The following is a 21,043-nucleotide window of genomic DNA, read 5'->3' on the forward strand; positions in this document are numbered from 1 at the left end:
GATGTCGTAAAAAAAGCACACTATATATTATGTAATGCATCACGTGAATAACCTAAGCTTATGTTGACCTTCGGAAGTGATATCAAGGAGGAAGACGAGGAAGACGACCCGACGGGCTGGAGGACCAGAAACAACCAGACACGCATCCCTTGGCCAACCATGGAGGGTCTCTTCTTCAATGTGGATAACGGGTAAGCCATCCTGGTACTTGCTGGAACGAGATGGACGGCTAATGTTTGCTCAGCTATGTCGAAGGAGTTGTTCGCGGATACCGCAATAACCTTCTTAACTCGCAGAACTACAGTAACTTGACGCAATGCGATACCGTGGATGGTATGTACCTATCCTTGCGATAGCTGCCGATGGATATATGCGTTATCCCTTGATGACAGTGGTCGTCGTGATAGCTTGCGGTGTGCTAGGGCTGACCATGTAAATACAGACGTCAAGCTCCAGCTTGGCCCATCATATGGCGGTTTTCTAGCTGCTCTTCCCCCGAATCCCTCTACGTCCGCTCTAGCTGGTAAAGCCACCGATAAACTTGTTGCTGAATTCCGCTATCTGCAGGCACAAGCCAGTGGCTCGACGGCCAAGTTTATGGAATACCTTACCTATGGGTACATGATTGATAACATCGCACTTCTCATCACCGGTACTCTTCATGAGCGAGACACCCGGGAGCTCCTGGACAGATGCCACCCACTTGGCTTCTTTGAGACAATGCCAGTCCTATGCGTGGCAACCAATATCGAAGAATTGTATAACTCTGTCCTTATCGAAACACCTTTGGCTCCATACTTCAAGGGCAGTCTGAGCCATCAGGATCTGGATGAACTAAACATCGAAATCATCCGAAACACTCTGTACAAGAATTATCTGGAGGACTTCTACCGGTTTATCAACACTGACCCCGAGCTTAAAGACTCTCCTACCTCCCAAGTCATGTGTGAAGCACTAGAGTTTGAGGCCGATCGTCGGGCAATTAACATCACTCTCAACTCGTTCGGCACCGAACTCTCCAAAGCCGAGAGGAAAAAGCTATATCCAGAGTTTGGCAAGTTGTATCCCGAAGGCTCTTTGATGCTTTCTCGCGCAGATGACCTCGAGGGTGTCTCTCTCGCAGTGACAGTAGTTGCCGATTACAAAGCTTTCTTTGACACTGTTGGTCTGAACCAGTCCGGGTCTGGCGCTGGAAGCGAAGGCAAGAGCTTGGAAGACCTTTTCTACCAGAGAGAGATGGAATTGTTGAAGCTGGTATTCACTCGCCAGTTCACTCCGGCTATAATATACGCCTGGGTCAAATTGCGAGAACAGGTCAGTTCTTACAGGTACTCAGTATTATGCCAGGCATATAAGCTAATCATGTATTGAAATAGGAAATTCGCAACATTACTTGGATCGCAGAGTGCATTGCACAGAATCAGAAAGACAGGATAGGGAACTATATAAGCGTACTTTAAGGGTCCTTTGTTTCTTTGAGTTATTTATATCTGATATTGCTGGAGTTTTTGATAATGCTGATTCGGAGTATATCTCTTCCATGTTGCCATAATAATTCCCCCATGTTATTCATATGATGAACCGCTGACAGTTTGCGCGGTTCACCTGTACTCGGATTTAGATCAATATCATCGCCTTGCCTTCCGGTAGCAGTAGTACAAATTTCCCTTGCCGCTAAGCAGAAGAAATAGACAATTATAAAGCCATAATGCATCATTTATATTCGTAGCTCGTAAATCCCGTTTGCACGGTAAAATATTCTAACATGAAGTCTCCCACATCCCTTGCGTAACAATCCCGACGAGGGGCTTACTAACACCGTGATTCCGTAGTAACCTATACAAGGATCGAGAGACCATCGCACAAAGAAACTACAGCATAGTAACTATGTAAAGATATGTACCCAGCAATAAATGTTAGATACTAACGAAAAAGCTCTTCTAGCAAGCCCAATACATCAATATATCAGGCTCGCTTGCTTGCAAAAGTAGAATGGCAAGGACCAGTTGGCCGCCAATCAGTCAAGCGACTAAAACATAACACCCAGGGCAAACAAGGAAAAGTAATGAAAATAACAAAAAGCAATCAAAATAAAGGGAAGACAATAAAAGTAACAACCTACCCCCTCGTCTTTCCTTTATAGGCTTTATTTTTTCTGGGTCTTCAAGTTTGCTTGTTTTCATATTTTTTTTGTTTTCTTTGGTGTTCTCATGGATGGTATTTGGGAGAAAGAAAAGAAGAAGGGATCTTCATCTGAACCCAAATAAAGACATTGCCTTCACCACCTACCTTGCTAGTATTTGGTGAGTATGGGAAGAACAAAAAGGTGAATGAGATATTAGGAGGGAGGTAAGGGAATAGGAGGGTTATGATCATGATATAAGCAGAGTCTTTCTTCTGAAATGACTGTCTTAGGTGGCTGAATTTTGAGGTATGGCTGGGCTGCATACCTCAGAACACCAGGCCAACAAAAAAAAAGAAAGAAAGAAAGAAAGAAAGAAAAGAAAGAAACACTTTGATAAGGAAGACAGGAAGAGATAAAGGAACAAGGGGAATAGCAGTAGTGTGCAGCTAAATAGACATAAAGGCTAATATTTGCTCTGATAGCAAGAGGTTGCGTAGTATATGCCTTTTTAGGGGGGGGGGGGGGGGGGGGGGCTTCAGTCATATTGGAATAGAACACTAATACTTTCACCATGGTGAACACGACGAATTGCCTATAATCAGATAAAATTAGTGAGTAATATGCTAAAAAGCGCACTTGATAGGATATTTAGAAATACCTCGGCGAAAACTTGGCCAACTTCCAGAACTTCAAGTTTAGGACATCGTTTTAGGTTGTTTTCCTGAGAGACTGTGTTTGTGACAACGACTTTGTCCAGAGCACTGGCATTTATCCTATCGATGGCATCGCCACTGAAGATACCATGTGTGACTAAGGCAAAGACCTTCGAAGCTCCTTCCTTTTTCAACAACTTCGCAGCGCGGGTAATAGTGTTAGACGTATCAGCGAGGTCATCGATGAGAATAGCTGTCCGGTCTTTGATGTCTCCGACAAGCATCATCGTGGCGTTCTGACGGTCCGTGATCTTGGTGGGACGACGTTCCTGGAGAAGAGGACGTCAGTAAAGCTTGTAGGAAATATATACGGGATGGTTAGAAAATAGCTGTGGTTCTACCTTGTGGATAAGGGCAAACTCCATGCCCATGGAGTCTGCAATAGCTGTAGCTCGCTTAGCTCCTCCGGCATCGGGACTGACTATGACTGCTTCGTGGAAATTAGGGATATTTTGTTGAATATATCTTTTCAGAAGAGGACGTCCGTAAAGGTTGTCAACGGGGATGTCAAAGAACCCTTGGTATTGAGGGTCGTGCAAGTCCATGGTGATAATATGGTCTGCTCCTGCACAGGTGAGCAGATCCGCCACCAAGGTTCCTGCTTGGGCAACCCATTGTCGGTAACCGGGGCGGGGTTGGAATGCGTTCATCTTTGAGGTATTCGACGCATTGCTTGCTGTTTCATCGCTGTGGCTAGTAGGGATACGGTGGTGGCCATTTTCAGACTTTTGGGAATCTAAGGTGTCACTGCGTTTTATCCCATTAACGTAGTGAGAAAGTCGCACAGCCTTGTTGAGGGAACCGGTGTTCTCGAGATCATTCAGCTGGACTTGAGCGAGTCCCTTGTGAAGCCCTTCTAATCCGTTCTGAAGCCCGTTGCTTTCTATATTTCCAGCCGGTGGGGTAGGCGGGGTGCTCTCGAATGTGTAAGCGTTGCTAGCCTCTGGTTTGGCGACAGTGGCCGATTTTACGAGGGGAGCTCCGGCTTTGTTGTAAGGAATGTCGCTTTGGCGAGAGTATGGGAAGAGAGGAAGGACAGCAGTGACTCGCTTGGCAGAGGCAGTCTTACAGGCCGAGATAGTAATGAAAAGCTCCATCAAGTGATCGTTCACTTTTCCTCCACCAGATTGGATAATGTAGACATCTTTCCCTCGGATCGACTCATTGATCTCAACGCGTGTCTCACCAACAGAAAATTTTGTCAACAGAACGTTGACTGGAGGGATGCCCAGCTGTCTGCAGATTGTAGCGTTCAGCTGAGGATGCGAGCTACCGCCCAGGACAACGAGGTTTCGGACCATGATTAAATAGCTCTAGCAAGTCTTCCTAAGGTCTGTGGTGTGCTAGATGGGATCCTTGATGGTTATGATGTAAAGTCCGAGCAGTATAGAAATGCCGATCGATGAGGGTTTGTCAAACGGCCGCGGCTGGAGTAAATTTTCAAAGGCCAATCAAACTCGTAAAAGACAACAGCGAAAATTAAGGCAAAAGATGCTATCACTGATTCCAGGAGGATAGTAATCACAATCTCGCTCTCAACATCATTGTTAGGGCAGCATGGAGGAGGAGAGCAGGCTCAAGAGACGGGAGGCAAGCATGGTTGCAAGCGAGAGTTTGGCCCGGACACAATAATGAGGCAAAAAGTCAATCACGGAATTTGTGGATGTTTCGAAATTTCCATTTTTGCAGCCCAGTTTTTCCGCCGACGGTCACATGCAATGGAACATCCTGATTGGCTGGATAAGGCGCATGTTATGCCTAAAGTGGAAAGGCGCGACTGTTAGTCAGCATGACGTTTTGGCGGCCGGTTTAGGCAAGACGACACATGATGCAGCGGAAGGTGAGGCAGAGGGATGGAGGACGGGGCGGGAGATATGGGGAGGGGCATAGTAGATGGAGTAGAGGCGGCAGGGGGGCAATGGAGGAAAGCAAGGAAGAGGGAGGGCGGGAAGGAGGGAAAGACAGGGAGATGGGTTACCAAGCTACTGCCGGAGTTTATCCGGGGTGCAGCAGATATACCTAGTACACGAACAGGGTGTAGAACCAAAAAGGAACCAAAATATATTATAACAGATGTATTAATTTGGAGGGCTCTTTTTGCTTCATCATAGTCCAGAGCAGCGGCGTGAAAGAATCAGGATGGTTCATTATAACATAACAAAGCTCATGACCGCAAGCTTCTTCATCTCGAGCGTGCATAGAGGAAGATATCCGTATGCAACCGCGTCAATCTCCAGTGTCCACCTCCCTATATCAAAGTTAGCATGTCTAAGCCAGGATATGAAAAGGGAAGCAGGTGGCAACTCACAAGTCTAGCTGTACGCCATTGCTGACACCGTAGTCTTCCAAAGTAAGTTGGTCTTTGAACGGCCTCTCTCCTTGTCTTTTAAGAAGTATCTCATGTGGTTCCCGTCCAATGCGAGCAGCTACTTGAGCTTTAAAGAGACCTGCAGGACATATTAGCCTAGGTCGGGGCAGGGTATAAGGCGAGCCAGGAAGGCTTACGAATAGGATCTGAAGCAAGGCATGGAATGGCAGCTTTGGTGCCTAGTCTATCGTTGACATTAACAATGATCATAGGCTCGTTAGACGGGGCAGCAGATGGCTTCTTTTTCTTCTTATCCTTCTCTTTCTCGACAGGCTTCTGGTCGCTTGGATCGTCCCTTGCTGCCCTGCGTTCGCGGTCACGGCCACGGTCCAAGTCTCTGTCCCTTTCTCTATCACGGTCTCTAAATGGAGACCTTCGCCTATCACTACCGCGATATCCACGCTCTAAACCTCTGGATCTCCCCGAATCTCTCTCCCTGTCCCTATCATCGTCGCGTCGCTTTTCTTTCCACCGAAAACCGGACGATTGTTTTTTCCTCGCTGTATCTCTATGCCTCTCTCCTTCGTCGTGCCGTCTCGCGGGGGACCGGCTCCTTCGCTCGTCTCGACGTGGTGAAGGGCTCCGCGGCATTTGAACAGCGTCCCAGGCAGATTGCGTTGTCCCTTTGATGTATGATTTGTCTAGGCGCCAACCAACATCTTTTCCCCTTGCGATCTCTTCTGTTTTAGCAGAACAGGTGACTACTTCTACATGATTGGTCGCTCTTTAAACTTTAACTCGCGTTAGCCGCGAAATCCGCAGAAACAGTGCTATTACTAAGCCGGTAGGCCAACCACGAACAGGCCGCGCTCAGCAGTACAGCAACGCTAGAATGTAGCAGGATTTGGAGCACATTACTACTTCAGCCTATGAGTGACCCCCATACAGCGGTAAACTTTAGTTGTCATCCGTAGAAGTCTTTCGTATGCATATCATACTCTCTTCTTGGTGGGACTTGTCACGTGATATATGTCTTCCCGTCGCGTCCCCGACTGTTGGCGAGCTATGAGAAAAGCAACTTGAAAAACCTCCCATACAACTCTTAAAGCCACAAATATTCGAGTGGTATTTCGACAGGTTGAGTTCTTCATGTTTGACGTGAGGGAGCTATTAGGGAAATTGTGGTACATAAGAATAGAGACTCATAACAAGAGTTTATATAATGCCACCTCATCTGAAAACTTATAACCCTTCATCTACTACTGTTCAATTTACAGTCTCGAATGCTGCCCCAAGGTCGACAATCGCCTCGAAGATCATTTTCTACGTCGGAATTATTATCCGAATTGTAATATTTGCATTCGTTATTTTGGTTGATACCGCTACATGCCGCAACCACATACCCGACAGTTGGACCGCTATTCCATGGGACACAATATGGACGAGTAGTATCGGTCTGATTGCGTGCAATATCGCAGACGCCTACATGTGGCAAGGCATTGCTGCTTGCAGCGCCTTATTGCTCTATTTTGTAGTCAGAAAAGGCTATACTGGTTTGTTTCCATATTACTCCGTCCAGCGAGCGGCCAGAACGCTAATGATGGTTGAAAGAGGAATCTTTGCTTGTCATTCGTGGCCTGGGAGTACAGACATCGACGTCTTCTGCGACTTATTTCCCCAGCGCGACAACGAGATTTATCCCAACAACTCAGATCCAGGATATTGTGATCCATGAAGCGTTCAGGGGGTTTGAAGTGCGATACTATCTAGCTATCATTGTCGATGGAGAGTCCGACGTTGTTGTTGTGTTCCCTGTGGGTACTCCCCAGTACTCCTTGACTCCTCAACTATGATATCCTGTGATAATGAGTGTTTATGGCATAGCTAATAAGTTACAGAACTTGTTACCGAAGCGTATGATCGTCGAGGAAGTGTGGAAAGGGGCTCGAAAATGCCTTTACGAATCTTCCTCATAATGGGAAGTCATGTGGCTTTATAGTACGCTACGGGTGATGGCCCAACCTAGATTATCTATCAATTTTCAAAGGACCTCATTCGCCATCAAGTGCCGCTTTCCGCTGCTCTTCCTGGTATTCTAGGACCTTGTTCCAATACTTGTGCCCTTTTTTTGACAGATACCGGGCATTCATGTCCTCGACAAGGTCAAGCTTTGTTCTGTTCAACAGTGGGACATGTTTTCCAACGGGTTTCCCATTATCTCCTCCACTAAAAACCCTTGGACTCCGGGCTGTTTGTACCTGATTTGACGGATGGTCATCTCCTTTCGAAGCAGCAATTGACTGACCTCGATTCGCCATGGATTCCAACAATGTACCAGCCAGCAACTCATCGATCTTTCTATTCCTCCAGAGGGTCCACAAGTCTTCAACGAGACCACCTTGACCAAAATTGCCATCTGTCCTGCGCGACGGAGATTTCAAAGTTCGTGGATCACCTGGGTAGACCCAATCTAATTCATCCTCTTCTTCTCCAAATATACAGTCCCAGAGAACAAGAGGGGAGTCTGAAGCCATCTCATACACCGGCCGTCGCGGGTTTTTTGTGACATCTAATAGCTCAGGAACTATAGATGGATGTTCAAGGCCTTGGCCAACAAGAAATAGGATTCCAACCATATGACGAATTTGATGCCATAGAAATGCTGTACCGTGCACTGTGAATGAATACACTTTGCCGGCTGCTGGGTTGATATCATCAATGCTTTCGGGGACCCCGGTATTTCTAGGGCCGTTTTCAAAAGGTTCAAACCCAGGCATTTGCACAAAGCCAAGCGGGGTTCTCTGAGGGTCCACGAGTTCTATATCCGCACGTAAAATACGCCGCACAAAATTTGTTATTTGCTTGCTCGTATCAACTTTGCAGAAATTTCGAAAGTCATGACTGCCCACAAAATATTGTGCTGCTTCCCGCATAGCTTCTATATCCAGCCATCCTTCTCTTAGCCTCGCTAAAGATAAATCATCTTTCAATTCAGAAGATCTGACGATGCCTCTAGCACCGGGAGTCGGGCAAAATGCGGGCTGGGTAAAAAAGTAACGGTACCTTCTTTGGCGACATGAAAAGCGTGCGTCAAAATCAGGAGGTAAATGAGGGCACCACGCAAGAACTCGTATGTCCTCAGGTAGAGCGCCATTCAAGATCTGTATATAGGGTAATTCGTCTGCAATATCATCCCATCCCTTGGCTTCTCCTGTATCAGAGACACCACTTTGTGTATTTCTATCGCCCATACCCGATTCGGTTGCAACGTCGGAATCCATAACATCCCCTTCTTCTAAGTCAGCAGGGGGGTTTGGGTCCGCGGGTCGTAAGCTTCGCACTCTGATACCTATCACCTGCCCAAACGCGCTGACTCCTTTGTCCGTCCGACCACATTTAGAGTATTGGCACCCATCCCAGTGTATTGCATATGGGCGAGAAGGACTGTTATCCTTTCCGCTAAACTCCTCAGTACAGTCTTTATGAGTCGGGAATATAAGGTGAGTCTTTCGCAAAGCCTTCCAGAGTTCCTCTTCAATTGTTGGTGCCTCAGTATAATTGCCATTGGCATGCTCTAATCCATTGTATCGTTTCCCCAGATAGGCAAACTTAATGGCAATATGGCGAGTCGAATATTTTGAAGGGTCAATTTTGCGGCGTTTCTTATCCGACTTTCGAGAAGGGTTCAAGCTCGTGGATCGTTCGCGGGGTCGACTATTAGTGGGTGTTCTCTCCGGCTGACCTAGACCTTTGTCGACTTTTTGGCACTCAGTGCTAGGGATAGAGGCGGCGTTCTGAGGGCATTGATTTAACTGCCGTTCCAGTTCATGAATTCGATTTATGAGGCTGGTATTAGACCAGTCGGAATACGGCGAATGGGATGAGTCTTCGGTCATCTTTTGCTCGATGAGAAACCTAGGAGTCGACAGGAACCGTTTTGCGTGTGTTATGGATATTGTAACTCTGTTAACATTGGTGCAACTCCCCCAACACAGCACTCTCATACTTTTCTTTATTTAGTCCTTGATGTTGAAATATGTAGACTTTCTTTCAATTGAAAAGGTGAAAATCCAGCCGTCTCCATGGTCACGTGAAAGCTATTTGGGGGACTACGAGTTTGGCTTTGGTTGGACTTTTAAGCAGGATATTTCATTATTATATTAAGCTATAGAGTACAAGCTTACCTCATTCAGTATTTTATTATTTCTTACCCTACACTGTGCATATTTTTTTCTTGGTAGTCATGTATAAGTATTGAATTACAGGTCGAAGGGTGTAGTATGGCACTGCAGACACAGTTTTGTCCGGTAAGTTCATATCTGCCATTTGTTTAATAATAATGAATTTAAAACCTACGGAGTACATATACGTTTTCATTTCGAAGGGAAGCTAGAGGGATGTGGAAGGTCCTATGTACATTTCTGATGGGTCTTGGGATGGTTTTCTTTAGGTTCAGCGCGCTTAAGGACGGTGTCGAGGAAGCGCTTGTTAGGCTCCACGTGATCATTTAGTTTGTTAGCGCCAAGGCCGGAGTTTATTCCAACATCTGTATGAACCTCATCCCTTTGACGATGTCAAACATTTACCAATCCTTGGAACAAGGTATTAAAATCATTATGTCTAATAATAATGAAATTGATTCCGCCAACATGTTCTCTTTGAGGGCTGGATCCTACTGTTTAGCTATAAAAGGCCATGGATAGTAGGATACCGGACGTAAAACAGTCTCCAGTACATTGGAGAAAGGACCTACACAAACATGTACGGCTACGGGAAACAACTGGAATCCCAGACGGGGTTACCCTACAGGCGTCAGAGATGATGAAGCTTTATATATTTTCTTTTTATATACCCTAGATAATGCCCCCCGTTCCTTGCACTTTCATTTGGAGAATTATTCCTTGGAGGTTGCCTTTCCTGGTAGATACCCTAAGATTATGGCCCGGTTCCGTGACGCTCTCCCAAACGGAGTTCGCACTTTGTACACCTTTGGTGTGGAAGTCGAGTTTATCATCAATTTCAAGATCGCGGACTTCATTACTGCTATAAACACAGGGAGTTTTCGTCACTCGGCGCAATGGAAGTTACTGCGGGCAGTATATGAACATATCATCAATGAGATGCAAAGCAACGGGTTCCTGGTGAATACTTACCTCCAAAATCACAATGACTCATCATATTGGACGGTCAAACCGGCCACTTCTATAGCAACAGAAGAATTTGATATGGCAAAGGATGAATGGGGTGGCTGCCCAGTCAGGCTTGTAGCACCCGTGATGACCTATCGGTCCCCATCGTTTGATCTAATCAATAATGTTCTGATCTTCCTGAACCAACAGTTTGTTATTGTGGTCAATGCCTCGTGTTCGTTGAACGTACGCGTGGGTAATATTGCTGCAGATAAAGACGAGGCAGCGGGTAGTAAAGACCTACAGAGCCTAGGATTTTCCTTGACAACCGTTGAGAATCTTTTGAGTTTTATCTGGCTATTCCAACTGCAGTTGCAAGAGATCCACCCCCCGTCTCGGATATGTGAGTCAGTCTGCCTTAGTCCTTGCACCTTACTATCACATCTGCACGTACGAGTTGTTAAGGAGGCAATTCAAAGTTGTACTAGCATGCAGCAACTGTGTCAACTTTGGGATGGAGCGGTTGCTTTTCACGATAATACCTCCGGTAAACTTGCATATAGCATAAAAGATATGGCCATACATGCTTCATTGGATGGCGAATTACTTGATTCGGGGAACCGAACTGTACAATTTGGGCAGCACCAGAGTACAATGGATATGTCAGAAATCTATCACTGGGTGATGCTCGTGGGCCACCTGGTGAGGCTGGCCGATACTTGTCGCCCTTGGTGTCGACCGTTAGGTTTAGCTGTCGGACGCGAGAGAAGGCGCCCTTTCAAGACCAGCGAGTATGCGACTACGAGTCTATTAATAGAGATTGGCGCAGTAGAACATGCTGATTTCTATAGTACTAGACTGCACCAGCATGATAATACGGGCTACATATATTACTGCGGTTGATATCCTTTCTTTTCTCGCCTTCCAAAGTTCTGCATATCCACCATTTACCCTTAGCAATTGAGTTTTACGTTCTATGCAGTATGCAAAACAACTGGCTCAGGTAATTGCATGTATTTTTTTATTTGGATCTAGCTAATAGGAGTGGGACAACGATTAAGTACGCCCCTGGTTGACAGCACAGGGCTTTCCCCCAAAGGACCAGAGGCCAGATGGGTATCTTTCCCTCGTAAGCGCCGTCAAATGAAAGCCATGACATTCAAAGCAATAACCGTATGGAGAAAGGGGTTGATGAACTCGTTAAATCTTTCTTTTGTCGCAGTTAACATGAACGACCGTCGTAGATGGACAAACAGAGTAGACCAATGGCCGTCAATCGGATTTTGTTTTATGCCCTTTGGAATCGAGTAGCTGCATTTACCAAGTAGGTTCAGCAGCGGCGGCATCAGCGGCCCAGCTCTCACCAGCAGCAGCACCGGAGGTAGCCCAGTCGGTGTTGGAAGCCTCCCAGTTGGTAGCAGCAGCGGGAGCACCGAAGGCAGCAGGAGCAGCAGCACCAGCCGCATCCCAAGTATCAGCTGGGTTGAGAGCCTCAGGAGCAGCCTCCTCGGCCTCAGCGGCCTTGGCCTCCTCAATCTCCTTGGTTTCCTCGGCCTCTGGGTCGCGGTAGAAGTACAGATCGACGACGATATCCCATTCGGTCTCACGGGTAGCGAGAGTGCCACGGAGGCGGAGGACTTCGCGGGCAAGCATCCACCAGACGAGACCGATAGCGTGGCGACCCTTGTTGTTGGTTGGGATAGCAACATCGACGAACTCGGTAGGGGAGTCGGCGTCGCAGAGAGCAATAACGGGGATGTTAACGTAGCTGGCCTCCTTGATGGCCTGGGCGTCGGTGCGAGGATCAGTGACAACAATCAGGCGAGGCTCCTTGAAAGAGCGGGTGATGTAGTTGGTGAAGCTACCGGGGGTGAAACGACCGGCAATCGCAACAGCACCGGTGTGGGCGGCGAACTTGAGAACAGCACGCTGGCCGTATGGACGGGCAGAAATGACACAGATATCAGCTGGGTTGTCGATGGCAGCAATGATACGGGCAGCAAGGACAATCTTCTCCCTAAACACAGCATATTAGTTTTTTGCGCGTCATTCGGTTTATAGCTGGGTGTTTCCAGAAGAATTCGCCGCATACCAGGTCTTGCCAATGTTGATAACGTTGACACCGTCTGGACGAGTCTTCCACAGGTAAGGCTCCATATGGGTTTGCATGTTCTTGGAACCGAGATGACACTGGGCAGTGAGCATCATCTCCATGTCCTGGGAGGTGGCATTGAAGACTGGTGGGAGATTGGAGGGAGCCATGATGGGCGACTGATATCTATCCTGCTGGGGGACGGTGTATAAGGAAGAGTATCAATCGACGGCGGTTGTCTTGACGGGGATGGGAGAGAGTAAACGAGGGAAAAGATCAAAAAAATCAAAGCTCGCGAAGGTCGAAATTTCGCCTATTTTGGAATTCTTGGCGGAGTCGCTCGTTTTTTGTGCGTGACTAATCGCTGACTAGGATTTAGGGTAGGGACGGAGGAAAGTAAATCCGAGATTTTAAGTTTGGAGCGCCAAGAATGGAAGTTAGAAGCGGATGAAGATTTGCGAAGACAGAAATTTGAAGGTTGAGGAAAGCAAAAGAGATAGACAGCGGAAGCCAGGAACGAAAAGGGGAGAAAGTGGACTCAATCAGCATAAGATGGCACCTCGCGTGGGCTCAAGCGGTATGTACAGCGCATGCGTGTTAGGTAAAATCTGATCCATTACTGATCAATTGGGGATTGTACAGGCCTATGTAGCTGGTTCAGTAACCTGACCCTGAGCCGGGTTGGCTCGCAGCAATCGAGGACGGTCACAACAAAGGGCCATGGACGGAGACAGCGAGATCCCTTTGCAATTGCACAGGCACGTCAGCGGAAAGCTGCAAACATATCTCGACAGCGTGAATTGAGCCAGCAGCGGACGGAAGCGTTTGGCGATCCGGTTGCCAGCGAGAAGACACCAATGATAGAAGCCATGCTCAACCCGTCCCTCTATCCGACTCTGGGATCGAAGGGTGTGCATGTTCCCTCAGACAACGAGCAGCCGAGCTATGTGAACTACTGCATCTCCAAGTCCGAGCTTGCATCCGCCCTCGAAACGTCCAAGCAGCTCACACGACCTGTACCGCCTATTGACGGTAGCGTCGTTGATCCCCAGCAGGTCGAAGACGCTATCAAGAAGCACGAAGAAGACCACAAGAATGCCGAGGAAGCTGTCCGTCGAATCCTGGCGATGAAGAACGGCAGCACCAGGAACCGAACAAAGCTGAATATCAAGCGGTCAATCGACATACTCGGCCGTCACAACACCGACCGAGTACTCCCTCCCAAACCGGCCGCTGCAGGTCAAGACCCTGCCAGTCTCGAGTCATCTGCCAAACGGCCGCGCGCTGGCCCAGACACGGGTTCGCCCGAGGTACAAGTGGCTATCCTAACGTCCAAGATCCTGGTGTTGGCCGAGCAGCTGAAGACGACTTCACACAAGGACAAGCACAACAAGCGCCGACTACGGCTGTTCGTCCACCGGAGACAAAAGTTGCTTAGCTATCTACGGAGGAAGGAGAGGGGTGGTCCCAGGTGGCAGAACCTGATGCAGACGCTTGGGTTGAGTGACGCAGCGTGGAAGGGCGAGATCACGTTGAGATGAAGACGACGGACGGCTGTCATTGGACGAAGCCGCTGACGATGTACTATTAAGCATTCACCTGTTAGGCCGCTTCACTTTTGTATTTCTAGGCGTATTATCCATAGATGTATTTACGCAGTGCTGTTTCATGTTAGCCTTGCCTCTGCCCAACCGTCTCGACAACCATATCTTTCCACTATCGTCCAGTCCTTGACCCCCCGACTGTCCTCTGCTGCCCTCCCGACTCTCCTCCGCTCTCCTGCGCTGCTCTCCTGCGCTGCTTTCTGGTCCTGTCCTGCTGCCCATCCTTGTCCTGCGCTTTCGTCCCATCTCTGGTTGCCGTGGCGTCGTCCTATTACGTAAGCAACGTCAACCAACGTCCAAGGAAAAAAAATATCTATGGAAACCACTTAAGGAAGCATTTTCAGCGTGCTTTCTCTGCCTCGACGCCGTCAACACAGCAACACAGCAATGAGATCCTGAGTGTCCTCCTGCCCTCGCGGTGCGCTCGCCACCCTAGCTGTCCTCCTGCTTGTCTGGCGCCGTCTATTTATCTCTCTCTTCATCCCCCGCGTTCCCTGCTCGCCTTTCTCTTCCTCTCACATCCACACCACGACCGCCGCAACAGGTCAAGCCAAGTTGATACCCTCGCGTACGCCACAAAGGCATTGCCGATTACCTTCTCGTGTTTAAAGGTGAGTAACTCGAGCTTGTATCTGCTCGATATCCTGTTTCTTCTGTGCACCCTTGCCGCTTTGATGTGATTCTGTCCGCCTTATACTCGCTACGTCCTCGAGGTTCCCGGCTCTAGACGCCTCCGAGTCCAAAGCTACTCGCTTATACAGCTCTGGTTTCAAAGACTATGAGTTCTTCTGCGTCGCGTTTCCTCTCTATTACGTGTCTGCTGGCTAGCTTGATACCCGTTCTCGCGTCTTCGAGTCCGTCGTGGTCTCGAGTCTCGTCCTGCCCTCCTGCTCCCACCTCTCACGTCTACTACTACAACTTGACTTCTTGCTCACATGAGCTCCTATTATGGATTTCTCAACACCTACTTCTATTGCCTCTACCAGTTCCTCTGAGTGCGTGCTAACGTCTTTTTCCGTATAGCTGAAGCAATGGCTCGCACTCGATCCCAACCTCTCTCGCCATCTGGCTACCGGATGTGGCAGACACCACCCCGAACCCGCAAGCAAACTGCAGAAGCTGCTCCTGCCGCAAAGGCTGCTGCCCCCAAGGCGCCCAAGTCGGCAACTACGCGCGTCACGAAAAGCAAAGCCAAGAAAGGCAAGAAGCCAGCTCCAAAGAAGCGCGTTCCCGGAAGCTACGATGACTCGGACGATGAGCATGAAGAGGCTCCTTCCCCGGCAGAGAGCAGCACTGCTCATGGAAGCCACGGCGAAAAGGCCAACAATAACAACAACAAACGTCGTAGCAACAAAAATGAAGAGGTCGTCACCGAGGTTGAGAGCCCTACTCCTGCCATTGCTCCAAATACGACTACAACTCGTGCTACACGCTCACAAGGTCCTTCTCCTTCTACTCACCAAATCCAGGTCCTCGTGCCCACCATCTCGCCAGCAAATGGCCGTGCTTCTAACCACGCAACTCCCTCCACACCTACCCCGGTTCCCCAGACTGCAGCTCGCAGCGGCGAGGCAGTGCACGTCCCACCCGTGCCAGAGAGCACGACTAATGTCGAGAAAAACGACAATATCAGCACCAATATTAGCGGCAAACAAGCCCCGTTTCAGAGTGAGCCTCAGAACATTTCTTCACGTCCTATCAAACCTTTTACCCGCCGGTTGCCTGCTAGGCACCAGCCCTTTTCTCGTTTTGCCCCAGTCGCCTCCTTTATTAGCCCTAGCAACCTAGAGCTCTCTCCAACCCCTATCATTGACTTGGAGGGCGGTGTGACTCGCAACGGCGAACGCACCACTCCTAAAGAGATTGTCTTCTATCCACCTCCCCTTCCAACAAACCCAGCTTTCCTTACTGCACCTCAGATATCCGTTGAACGCAGACCACTGTGCCCTTGCTGCAACCGAATGCTGGTTTGCCCTGCCAGTCATGATACGTGGACCCACAATGGGTTTTACTTCACGGAAAGAACCAAGCAACTGACACCACTGCCAGCAGTCACCGGCAAACGACGAAGAGAAGTTGACGAGGACAAGGAAAATGAGGACGCTGATAATCAACCAGTCCGCAAAGCAAAACGAGCCCCACCGAAGAAACCTCGACGCAAACCCATCAAATCTAGAGAGATACATCGTCTCCGTCAAGTGACACCATATGCAGACCGCCAACGTCGTCGAGCCCTAGAGAGCCAGGGCAAGATCCAAAGAACCTTGTTCCGGATTCCAGAGCTAATTGCACAAAAAAAGGCTGCTGAAGCTGCTTCAAATGAGAACAACAATGCTAATGACGATGAGCATTCAGATATCGATACTATCTCTATTCCTGCAATTCCTTCTGCAACACAGCTTGCAGTTGTCTCCGACTTCCACTCGTCTCCACCCCAGCTTCAGCCAAGCACACCAGCACGCACTGTATGGAGCTTTAGCGGCTTGCTCGACTCTGTTCCTCGATCTATCTCAAGATTTCTACCATTCCGTGCTGACGCATCGCAGAATGAGAGACACGAAGAACATTCACCAAGTCAGCGTCCCGGATTAACAGTGCATCACGAAAACCTTTCCCAAAACCTTTCCAATGAAACAGAAGAGCCGGGCTACGCGTCTCGAATTCATGAAAACAATAACAACCGCCACGATTACACTACCGTATCTGCTAGCACGCATGCAGTTGGCCCTTCCATTTCGGAGGAGTGGAAGGACACTCCAACGGCATTGCCGACGCCAGCTGTTTCAGCCCCAGTCCGAAGTGTAGCTCTCACCCAGCCAGACTTCGATGAAGAAGATCTTTCCTACGACCTATTCCCGAGAAACCACCCGCTATCAAGCTACTCCAGAGAAGCCGCTCTCCGCAAAGCCGAAGAAGAAGCCCAACAGGCACGCGAAGAAGCTCGCCTTGCCCAGGAAGTTGCGCGTCAAGCTCAAGAAGAAGCTCGCCTTGCTAAGGAACAAGCACGACAAGCCCAAGAGACGGTAAAGATATACCAGCCAACATCGTCAAAGGCGAACGCTAACAGAGTATCCAAGACGACAACGCGCAAGGAGAAGAAGAGAAAGCCCATTCCAAACCCCCCAGGATGCAGCTATGGAATGGACCTTCGCTATTTTGGGTCAACTTCCAGCTCCGAAGCTGAGTCGTCCGACAACGAACGACCCGAGGAACCATCGGCCAGCGTTCGACCCGGTGTGCTGAAAGACACGACTGGCGCAGACAGCCAAACACCTGCGCGCGGCCCACTTCGACAGCGAAAACAGGTACGGTTTGGCCCTAGCCCGCCAGAAGTACCATCGAAGTCCCGGTCGACAGACCTCAGCACATCGACCGTGGTGGACGACACTCCAGAGTCTCCATCACAAAAATCGACGGCACAGGCCACTCCCGCTTCCCTCCCAGTCTCGACAAACGCGTCGCCCCAAGACGTCGAGATGACATCGCCAAGCCCGCTGAGGGAGCGGGAGTCCGACAACCAACCCCGAGGGCAAAGCACTTACGGGTTCACGTACGAAGAGTTGTACGGCGACGACTTCTTCGACGATATTGACGAGGATCCAGTCCCTTCTGGGACTGGAGCCTCGTCGTCCTCCGATATCGTCCAAGAAGTCGGGGTACTCCCACAGCCAATTCCACGAGGAGTACTTCTTGGCCACTCCAACGGCCAAGTCGCCGCTGCACCTCCTGCGCGATCCGCCCTCGCGACAATGCCTGTGCCGTCGTTTCGCCCCGCATCGGTAGGAGCGGCGGCTGTTGAGAGGCAGTTGGCGGATATGGAAAGGTTCCGCCCTCGGCTTCCCAGCAGCCTGCGCACCGCGGAGCGATACTCGTCAAGCCCCGTGCCGGCTTCGTCACCGGCTCTCCAGGGGGTAGTAGGACAGGGACCTCTTTCCCACTCTTTTCAGTGGCCTCCGGCCGCTGATACAGGCTTCACTTTTGAGGCCCAGCCGAGTCACGAACGGCTGAGAGTGGGCTTCCGGCAGATTCTGACGCAGGAGTAATCCTGTCTCAGAAGGCGTGTCACGAAAGAGACCATCCCCGTCCTACGTCCACTCACTTAGTCGCGGCTCCTGTCATTTTCGGCGTTCTGTCGTCCCATGTTTCCCTGGCAGAGTTCAGCTTGTTTTCCCCTCCGCCTGGAGTTGGGTGCCAAACTGGCTCTGCTGCCATTGCTGGTAAAAGGGATTTGGTTCTGTATATTAGCGTTCGAGGCTTCCTGGCTGCTCCTCCTACTCTGCGCCTCCCTTCGGGTTAACGGTGTATTGTTAGGTAGGTCAAAAAGGGAGTCCTCATTCGTTTGCTGTCAGTGTTTGTACGTGGAGTCTGGGTCTGTATGCATTTGGGCGTTCTTGTTCTGTTGGTTCATGTTTCTGGCCGGGTATGTATCTAGCATGACAGGAGCCTGCTTTTGTGATTTTTTTTCCCCAAGAAAGAGCATGAGAATGCTCGAGAGCGTTGCATAAGTATAGATTATTGCCAGGGCATAAAATGCCTATCACGAACATGAATACGGAGTATATATATTGTTACCGTCATCATCTGTTTCCCGTCAGTATTTTGATTCTTTGTCCTTTATGAGTTCAGATAAATATAACAGCTATCAATCAAAGCCTTCAAAAGGCTCATCATCATCTACAGCATCACTGATATGAGACTCCGTTTTTTTCTGTTTCGAGGTAGCAGAATTCATCTTTCGAGCCTCTATATTCGCCAAGCGCACCTTTTCCAGCATCTCGTTGGTGCGCTGTAGTTCTGCCTTCTCATCCTCAGTCATGGCTTCAAGTTTAGCTTGTTCTCTCTTCACCCGCTTGCTCTCACGCTTCCTCTCCTTCTCACCCTTTTTCTCCAGCTGTTTGCTCCAAGCCACCGTGCTATTTTCTCCTGGCGCAGCTGCACGTTTTTTAGAGGGCCGGGCTCCTTCTCCCTTTTCTTTGAGTTCGGCCAGAGCAGCAAGCCTGCTCTTCTCTTTTTGCTTATCCTTGTAGGCAAAGGTGTCCCAGTTCACTCCCTCTGGGCTGAGTCCCAGCATTTTATCCCCCTTAAAGTCTTTCAACTCGGGCATTTTCGGTAAATTAAGCAGCCCCCAGGACCGACCGGTGTCTTCCCAGTCGATATCAGCTATACGGAATATACTGCTAGTCTGGTGTTTGCTATAACTCCGTACCCAGCTGACAAATGCACGTTGCCCCTTATCATGTACTGCTCTATCAGCTAAAACAACACGGCGAATAGTTTCCGTTGCATCCTGTGCCTCTGCATCTGTTGTTATTATAGGTGGAGTGGAGAAGGGGGCAGCTGGTGTCTTTCTGACATCGAGAAAGGGTATGTAATCTTCTTCCCTGCCGGTAGTGAGAAATAGAACGCTCAATCCACGACGTCCAGCACGGCCAGCGCGCCCACATCTGTGGATGTATACCTTTGGATCCGTGGGTGGATCAAGCTGTACTACCAGGTCGACCATGGGTATATCGAGTCCTCGAGCAGCAACGTCAGTGGTAAGGAGGATTGTGGGGGTCACGGATTGGGTGAAACGGGTGAAATTCCGCTGACGAACGTTGGGGGCGTGTTTGCCGTGTAGAGGAATAGTGGTGAATGAAGATGGTAACAGGGAAGGGAGAACTAGGCTAAAGTAATCCACGGCCGCACAAGTAGAGAAGTAGATGATTGATTTCTGGGGGGTTGGAGAGATAGATGAGAGAAGTTTTGATAGAGCAGGGATTCTATGAGAAGGGCGAGTGGCAAGATATGTCATTTGGAGACTATTTGCAGACGTTAGAACGTGAACTGTGGTATTCAGAACTATAACATGGAAGAGAAAGGGTTAGTACCTAGCTGGAGTCCTTTTATCCTCTGCACCAGCCCCGCGGACTTTGACGGCAATTTTGACTAGATTTCGCAATCCAACACGTACTATTTGGTCCACAGCCTCACTGACGCTAGCACTGAATAAACCTGTTCGCCTCTGCTTCGGTAGCCTGGCGAGGATCTTTTGTAGGTCATCTTTAAACCCGAGATCTAATAGACGGTCTGCCTCATCGAGAACTAGCACTTCAAACGAAGACTGAGGGCAGTGTACATGTGGAGATGACAGAAGTTCTAGCAGCCTGCCCGGGGTCGAAATGAGGAGGTTTGGCGAGCGCTTGAGGAAGACACTGAGGTCCTGTGCAGGTGTCGTAGTTCCACCTAGCAGTAATTGAGGGATTACTGTGAGCGTAGAGGACCTGTACGGTTTCCCCGTCTCAGGATCTAATTGTGGTTCTTTCCCGTCTAGTTGGGCAAGCTTCGACGTCGAAGGGCCATGGAAAGCGAGAAGCGAGAGAAGCACGCTATATATCTGCTCCGCCAACTCACTGCGATTGTTAGTTAAAGATCCGTTCGAAGAAATAAAGAGTATCAAAAAACTTCAATCGTACCGAGTAGGTGATACTATTATAGCTCCGACATGATGCTTTTTCACAGCAGAGTCCAGCCGTAATAGTTTCTCAACAACAGGTATCAAAAAGGACATAGTCTTCCCACTTCCTGTGACAGCTTCCACAACAACGTCTTTATTTCCCATGAACAACGGTATGGCCGATGCTTGTACAGGCGTCATGCGACTGAATCCCATAGCTGAAACGGCATCGAGAATCCATTGTGAGAGCGATGGCGTGAGAGCTTCCCACGCGCGGGGATTCTTCGGGGCACTGCTGCCGTTGGCCATTGACGAGGATGGCGGAGAAAAAAGCTAAGCTGCGGACAATGGAGTTATATCAATTTCTTGCTCAACAAGCACCTTCATTAGGTACAATTTGCGTCCAGCTCCCTCTTCCAATTCGTTCCATCTCAATCACCAACTTTTTCGTCCTTCGATTTTCGTCTTTTTGTATAACAAAAAAGTAAAAAAAAAAAGAACTTGAAAGTTTAGAGACAAACAGTGCAAACATCTTTTAAGGTTATCATCATGTGATTATGTGATTACATAATCTTCACGTGTTAATTTATCACGTGTAAACTTTGTTTCGTCGAAAAAAAAAATAAAAATAAAAAA

At 48.9% G+C, this 21,043-nt stretch overlaps 9 protein-coding genes across 9 annotated transcripts; 4 read left to right on the forward strand and 5 right to left on the reverse strand.

The window, feature by feature from the left end:
* Positions 1-60: 60 nt before the first annotated feature.
* TRV_05884 (uncharacterized protein) lies at positions 61-1,371 on the forward strand (the record flags this gene model as incomplete). The annotated part of the gene is made up of 2 exons (XM_003020064.1): positions 61-191; positions 357-1,371. 2 exons carry the CDS (start codon positions 61-63, stop codon positions 1,369-1,371), a joined length of 1,146 nt encoding a protein of 381 aa, XP_003020110.1.
* Positions 1,372-2,723: 1,352 nt separating this feature from the next.
* Positions 2,724-4,139, reverse strand: TRV_05885 (uncharacterized protein; the record flags this gene model as incomplete). The annotated part of the gene is made up of 2 exons (XM_003020065.1): positions 2,724-3,107; positions 3,150-4,139. 2 exons carry the CDS (start codon positions 4,137-4,139, stop codon positions 2,724-2,726), a joined length of 1,374 nt encoding a protein of 457 aa, XP_003020111.1.
* Positions 4,140-5,142: 1,003 nt separating this feature from the next.
* On the reverse strand, positions 5,143-5,797 carry TRV_05886 (uncharacterized protein; the record flags this gene model as incomplete). The annotated part of the gene is made up of 2 exons (XM_003020066.1): positions 5,143-5,285; positions 5,344-5,797. 2 exons carry the CDS (start codon positions 5,795-5,797, stop codon positions 5,143-5,145), a joined length of 597 nt encoding a protein of 198 aa, XP_003020112.1.
* Positions 5,798-7,197: 1,400 nt separating this feature from the next.
* TRV_05887 (uncharacterized protein) lies at positions 7,198-9,042 on the reverse strand (the record flags this gene model as incomplete). Its single annotated transcript, XM_003020067.1, has 1 exon — positions 7,198-9,042. The coding sequence occupies one exon, from the start codon at positions 9,040-9,042 to the stop codon at positions 7,198-7,200; it is 1,845 nt and encodes a 614-aa protein (XP_003020113.1).
* A 1,041-nt stretch (positions 9,043-10,083) lies between these two features.
* On the forward strand, positions 10,084-10,843 carry TRV_05888 (uncharacterized protein; the record flags this gene model as incomplete). Its single annotated transcript, XM_003020068.1, has 2 exons — positions 10,084-10,678; positions 10,839-10,843. The coding sequence occupies 2 exons, from the start codon at positions 10,084-10,086 to the stop codon at positions 10,841-10,843; spliced, it is 600 nt and encodes a 199-aa protein (XP_003020114.1).
* A 749-nt stretch (positions 10,844-11,592) lies between these two features.
* TRV_05889 (uncharacterized protein) lies at positions 11,593-12,537 on the reverse strand (the record flags this gene model as incomplete). Its single annotated transcript, XM_003020069.1, has 2 exons — positions 11,593-12,292; positions 12,368-12,537. The coding sequence occupies 2 exons, from the start codon at positions 12,535-12,537 to the stop codon at positions 11,593-11,595; spliced, it is 870 nt and encodes a 289-aa protein (XP_003020115.1).
* A 277-nt stretch (positions 12,538-12,814) lies between these two features.
* On the forward strand, positions 12,815-13,908 carry TRV_05890 (uncharacterized protein; the record flags this gene model as incomplete). Its single annotated transcript, XM_003020070.1, has 2 exons — positions 12,815-12,944; positions 13,010-13,908. The coding sequence occupies 2 exons, from the start codon at positions 12,815-12,817 to the stop codon at positions 13,906-13,908; spliced, it is 1,029 nt and encodes a 342-aa protein (XP_003020116.1).
* A 1,094-nt stretch (positions 13,909-15,002) lies between these two features.
* TRV_05891 (uncharacterized protein) lies at positions 15,003-18,014 on the forward strand (the record flags this gene model as incomplete). Its single annotated transcript, XM_003020071.1, has 1 exon — positions 15,003-18,014. One exon carries the CDS (start codon positions 15,003-15,005, stop codon positions 18,012-18,014), a length of 3,012 nt encoding a protein of 1,003 aa, XP_003020117.1.
* A 599-nt stretch (positions 18,015-18,613) lies between these two features.
* TRV_05892 (uncharacterized protein) lies at positions 18,614-20,740 on the reverse strand (the record flags this gene model as incomplete). Its single annotated transcript, XM_003020072.1, has 3 exons — positions 18,614-19,772; positions 19,842-20,339; positions 20,427-20,740. Coding segments are annotated over 3 exons (1,971 nt in total), but the record flags the coding sequence as incomplete, so codon positions are not given.
* Between the last annotated feature and the right edge of the window lie 303 nt (positions 20,741-21,043).

This window comes from Trichophyton verrucosum (genome assembly GCF_000151505.1).
Source record: "Trichophyton verrucosum HKI 0517 chromosome Unknown contig00651_1.f1.exp, whole genome shotgun sequence".
NCBI lineage: Eukaryota > Fungi > Ascomycota > Eurotiomycetes > Onygenales > Arthrodermataceae > Trichophyton > Trichophyton verrucosum.